Raw genomic sequence first — 6,197 nt, forward strand, 5'->3', positions numbered from 1 at the left:
ACTATTTTCTAAATGACTTAGTGGTACCTTTTTACATGCCCACCAGCAATGAATGAGGGTTCCAGTTTTTTCACATCACCAACACTTGTTATTGTCTGTCTGAAAGGGTAAATGTTAAGGATACTTTTCTAAAATAAGTCAAGTTACCCTCTCCCTAGCCCAATCCCAACACATACCCAGGCAGGCAACAAGTGCCGGTTTATGAGAGTTGGGAACCTACCTTCTGGCCCCCGCTGTCTTTTCACTCTCAGGCTGCTGCCCAGTCCCAGGCTCCCTTGGCCCAAAGAGGAGAGACAAAAGATATAGTTACAAGACTGCCTCAGAACGGAGGGTTGGAAATGCGGTAAGACAGGGTTTGTGATAACTAGGGAGTGAGGGGGGCCTGTGTTCTAGAAAACCCATCCAGGTAAGATCCCACAGGAGATAGTAACAAAATGCAATGTGTACAGATAAGCGCCCAGGACTAGTCTCCCAGGATTGCTTCCCACATCATCTGGTCTTAGCCACTTCCTCCTTTTGAGGTAGGAGCACCTCATCAGTGTGTGGCCCACCACCCACCAGGCACCTTTTCTCCTTAGAAGAGTATTGCTGAGGACTTAAATACATTTGCCAAGCTAAATAAATAATGACCTATAAATAAACATACCTTGTTTAGCCCCAGACATCTTGTTAAAAGAGGGTATAAATAAACGGGAGGGAGTTTGAAATAGAGCAGTAAAGATGATGAAGGCACTGGCTCTGTTTCCATGCAGAAAAATGAAATGAAACAAAAAAATTTTAGAAGGCTGAGTACTGACTCTGTGAGTGTGGGGGGAAGCAGGTGATTCTTGCTTTGAGTAAGAGAGAGGCCAGTGAATGGGGACATGGTGGGAAGAAGGAGCCAGAAACGGAGGGGGCAGTTTGGGAGTGAATGGGCCCACATCTACACAATGACTTGTACTCACATGCCCACAGCAGCTTTATTTCTAATAGCGCCTAAAGGAACCAACCCCAATGTCCATGCACACGTGAAAACATGAGCAAATTTTGCCATTCCTGTGCAGCAGAATACTGCTCAGAAATAAAAAGGAGTCACTATTTATTTATACATGCAACAACATGGATGAATCTCAAAATAACACTAAGTGAGAGAACCCAGGCCAGAACCAGTGGATACTGAATAATTCAATTTGTCTGGAACTCCATAAAATGCAAACTGATATGTTTATAGTGGCAGAAAACAGATCAGTGGTTGCCTGGGGGCAGAGGTGGAAGAAGGAAAGATTTCCCAGGGGTATAAGGAAAGTTTTGAAGGTGATGGATATGTTCACTACCTTCACTGTGATGATCATTTCACCTGTGGACACGTGTATCAAAACTTATCAAACTGTACACTTTACATGTACCTCAACTGTATTTGTATCAGTGTTTTGTACTTATATATACACACCAACTGTACCTCAATAAAGTCATAATAGCAACAATAACAACAATAATAACAAACAGCCTAAGTGCTGAGGAGAATAGACTTACAGGATGGCTTCCTGAAAAAGAAGATGAGATTGTGCTACTTGGATCTGAGGAGTTGAGCCCCCAACTTAAACTATGAGAACATATCAAGTAAGTGTTGCCTCAAAAGTCTCTCCTAGGTTCTAGTAGTGGGAAAAGCGAGATGGGACGAAAAATCACTGCAGTGGAGGGCTAGATTTGCTGTTCAGGTGCAAAATCTTATTAACACCCAAAGGTGTATGGGTAGAATGTTGAAATCTTATTTGCTCAATACCTGATTATTTTAGATTTTGTCTCATTTCCCCTTAGGACCACTAGGATCTTACTCTGCCCAATCTTCCCCTCTCAAACTGAAACAGGGAAAACAGCAGAGGAGAGAGGGGGGCATTGGAGAGAAGACCTCTGACTCTATTGCACCCTTTCCTGAAGTTGGGGATGGGCTGTAAGTGGGGGCAGGTCAAAGGAAACACACCTCAAACCCAGCCTGATGACAGTGCTAAGCTCCGCCTTTCTTAGTGCTTAGGATTCTTCAAAAAGGATGAGACTGAACAATCCTGAAGTTAAGAGAAAAGACTATCTCTCAGATACTAAGAGGTAAGGATCAAGGGTCCTGAGGATTTGGTTCTTTCTTTCATTTCAGAATTGAAACCTGTCCTTTGCTGGCCAAGTTCCCCTGACTGCTCTCCTCTTCCACCCCATTCCTCTCTGTCCCTCTCCACAAACCCAAAGTCCTAGACAATGTCCCCAGGTAACAATCAATTGCTCAACATTCTCTGGGTCCCTTCCCAAACCTCAGCTTTTATGATGATGAGCGCTTTTATCCGCACTACCCTGTGCCCTTGGTTTTAGATTTCCCTCACAGGAGCCAGAGTTAAAATGAACACTTTCCTTTTTCTTTATACTATAGGACTATAAAATGGGGCAATTAGTGAGTCTTGGCCTATTTCAACCATGAGAAGAAACTTGAATCTCAGTTGTCAGAACCTAAAGAAACTCTGGTGACAGGACTAGTAATAATTAGCTGGCAGGCTTGGCAGAATTTCTCGGTCTGCATCAGAATCACCTGGCATGCTTGTAATCAAGGCCAGTTCCAGGAACCCAATTCCAGATCTCAGGTATTAGACACTCTGGGAATGGGGCCTGGGAATCTGACTCTAATGCTCTGTAACAATGTAGGAGGCCCTTTGTTTTAAAGGAACAGAGTGAGTATCTTTGCTCCTTCTTTTGTATTTTATTCTTGTCGTGTTTTGTTTCTCGGGAGTCTGTGATGAGAAATTCCTAAGAATGTGTAACAGGCATAGACTTGTGTTTCTGGGCCAGTATGGGGAGGGTAGGTGGGGCTGGCAAGAGGTGTGCCAGCACAGTATTGTCCCATCAGGACATGGCAATTTTGCCAGGAGGCTCACAGGGATGTGCTCTTTGCTAGAGAAGGTGGCTTGGTTTCCCCCTGTTCCAGGCTGAGGAGTCTGGTGTCCTGTGAAAGAGCAGAGATCAACAGTGCTGGTGCTTGAGGGCTAGAATGGAAGAGGAAGAATTGGGCTGATGCCAGGGGACTGCTGGAATTCCCCTGGCTCAAGGAGAGGTGTGGGTTGGTAACCAGTGAGACTCTTAGAGAGACGAGAAGGTGTGGAGGCAGATTAGATCTCCATTTCATTCAGGGCCTGATATCCATACTAGATAGAGGAGATAACTCCATTGTTCTTGATTTGGGGGTCAGAAGTTGGGAGAGGAGCCAAGGCTTGGAATTCCAGAACTATTAGATTCCAAATCTATTGTACATCTGACCAATGGAAGGGGTGTCTGACCAAGTCACAGAAGACTCCTATCCAGGTTGGAGGCCGTGCTTCCCTTCAGGAATCTATCCATCCATCCTCCCTGGCTCACACACGAAACAAGCCAATCAGGCTGACTTCTACTTGCCCTGACAAATTCAACTTTTTCACCTTTCCTAAGCCCCTGGATGGGTTTGAGAGCTTCATGCTTGCCCATATTATATAACCTAACGCCACATTAAAATTTTCGGCTTACATGTCTGTCTCCCCAGCCAACAGTCTGCATTGTTGTTGTGGCCAGCTCAAGGCCTCTCACACGATAGACAAATGCTCACGAGTCCATGAGTATTGCTCTGTATACGATTGTGGACCCTCAAGGGACGGGGACCAGAGGAACCTAGCACCTAAGGCCTCCCACGCAATGGGGACAGACTTAGGCTAGATGGAACCTTAGACAGCAGGCCAGCCTCCTGCCCACTCTGCCCTGTGTCACAAAGCTGCCAAGGATCCCAACTCCAGCTGGCAAGTGATGAGATTTCTTCCTGGAAGGATTCTTGGCTTGAGAACTAGCCCATGCCTCTTCTAGTCTTCTTCAGTACCCTCAGGTTTCTGGGGACCTAGAAGACAGGAGGGGGAGACCAAGGCAATCCCACCTTTGTTACTGTTTCCCAGTGCCCTCTGCCTACCCCTTAATTCCCCCAAGTGCATATGGCAGGGATTCCCTAGAATACAGTTTGCCAAGCCCAGATAGAGATGGGGGGGGGCGGGGGTGGTCAGGGCTGGTTGAACATTTGTGGCCAGAATGGTACTGCCTCTGGCCACAATTACGCCACCTACACATCTGGCCTTTTGTAACTTTAATTAATCAAGATAAGCTTACAGCCCACCAGATTGAGGAATGAGCCCAGTATCAAAAAGAGGAGATCCACATTCAATTTTCTAAGAATTCACTCCAGTGTCACACATTGGGCACATCTCTGGTTAGAATATCCTTGTCCCCGTAAAAGTCCCTCAAACCCCTCGATAGAGATGGCTAACTACAAAGGCCTCCCCCTAGCCCAGGAAACACACCCAACCACAGCTATTTTATTTTCCTTTTAATTTTTCTGAAGGATATACACCACATATCCCATGGGCAATAAAGCGCATTCAATGTGTTTATAAGCCAAACAGTCACTTTGTTTAAGCAAACACATGTACAAAGTAAAATAAAACCACAAAATAATGAACTGCATGTTCATAACATACAAAAATTGCCGCCTACTCAGTAGGTAACTACAACATTCCAACTCCTGAATTATATTTATAAATTTACATTTTCAGTTTAAAAAAATAGACTTTTGAGAGTTCGGATTTTTAGATTTTGTTTTCTTACATTCTGGAGAACTGGAGCTCAAGCTCAGCCCCCTTCCTTATTTTGCTCCCAAAGCCTCCCCCCGAATCACCACTCCCTGCCCCCCTTAAGGCTAGAGGTGAGCACATCCCTCACAATTGCACATGTCAAGCCGTGTCAGCAAGGCGCATCACACAAAAGGCACCAAGACGTGAAACTTTTTAAACCAAAAGGACAAAAAAAAAAAAAAAAAAAAAAACTACTTTCAAAAAAAGGAGAAAAACCAAACCGTATTTTGCCACATGTGAGTACAGTCGGGCAGTTATTTACAAAACGGTTAACAGAACAACATTCTGACACATGCTCCGATTAATACCAAGAACTGCTGTTTCAAAAAAAAGCTTCAAACTGAATCGTCACAGCATCATCACAAAACAAAGGATCACCATTGGTTTGCTTGGCTTTTCTTTGTTTGTTTTTTTCCCAAAAGTGAGATTCTAATTCCAAATAATACAATAGAGTATGCAAATTACCTTCACATCAAGAGTACCCCAAGAAAAACAAAATCCATGGCACAGACACTGTACAAGAGTACAGGGCTGGGTTCTGAGGGACCCAAACCCCATTTTTGCCAACTTGATTTTCTAGCATTGAAGGGAGCAAGGGGTCAGGCATACGATGGAGATGATACTGAAATGATATATCCAAAATCCATGCAAATCAAGTTCTTTGGATAGATGTGAAGAACTTGGACATGGCTGTTTCAGGCAGCTGAAGTCAAAGGGAATAGGGACTGGGGAGGAAAGGGAAGTGGACAGAAAGAATTGTTGGCCAACAGACCTTCCACAGTGACCCTGGGGTCAAGTAGAGAGGGAGGACTTGGCTCTGAGAACCTCCATCTGACCTAAGAGGAACCCCTCCCCCCTCCTATGGCCATCTCCTCCTCCTGTCCTTTAAGTCTCTTGTGTTTCATTTTCTCCCTTTTCCTTTCCCTTTAGCAAATTTCAATTGTCCTGGGAGAAAAGGTGGTTGTCATGTCCGAAAGCCCAGTGGAGGCGCTGAAGGAATTGGTGACAGCTGAGGAGGGGAAGCTGCTGACCTGGGTCGGGAAAGCAGGAGGGACGGAGGAGTATGTGGTGGCCACCGAGGGGGACGGGAAACCATTGTGGACAGGGGATGGGTAGGTCGAGGAGCCAGGAGAGGAGTAGGAGGTGGGCACGGGCGATGGGTATGAGGTGGTAGCTGGGGATGGATAAGAGGTAGTAACTGGGGATGGGTAGGAGGTAGCCACCGGGGACGGGTACGAAGGGAGAGAGGAGGTGGCAGCAGAGGCTGCGCTTTTGTCTGCTTTTTTGTCCTTCTGCCGCAAGTGGATCTTGGTATGCCTCTTGCGTTCATCGCTCCTGGCAAACTTTCTCCCACAGATGTCACAGGCGAAGGGCTTCTCCCCTGTGTGGGTGCGGATGTGGGTGGTGAGGTGGTCACTGCGGCTGAAGTTGCGCATGCAGATGCGGCACTGGAAGGGCTTCTGGCCGGTGTGGATGCGAATGTGGCGGGTGAGCTCATCTGAGCGAGAGAAGCGCCGGTCACAGGACTCCACAGGG

General features: G+C 46.1%; 1 protein-coding gene across 1 annotated transcript in view; it reads right to left on the reverse strand.

Annotated features, from left to right (window-relative positions):
- Positions 1–4,340: 4,340 nt before the first annotated feature.
- The window catches only part of EGR1 (early growth response 1), a 3,952-nt gene continuing 2,095 nt past the window's right edge, over positions 4,341–6,197 (reverse strand). Inside the window, exon 3 of the mRNA XM_010844616.1 lies at positions 4,341–6,197. This exon is cut by the window's right edge and continues 17 nt beyond it. Within this exon, the coding sequence (XP_010842918.1) occupies positions 5,588–6,197 (610 nt within the window). The 3' untranslated portion in view covers positions 4,341–5,587.

This window comes from Bison bison, unplaced genomic scaffold (genome assembly GCF_000754665.1).
Source record: "Bison bison bison isolate TAMUID 2011002044 unplaced genomic scaffold, Bison_UMD1.0 scf7180017864203, whole genome shotgun sequence".
Taxonomy (NCBI): domain Eukaryota; kingdom Metazoa; phylum Chordata; class Mammalia; order Artiodactyla; family Bovidae; genus Bison; species Bison bison.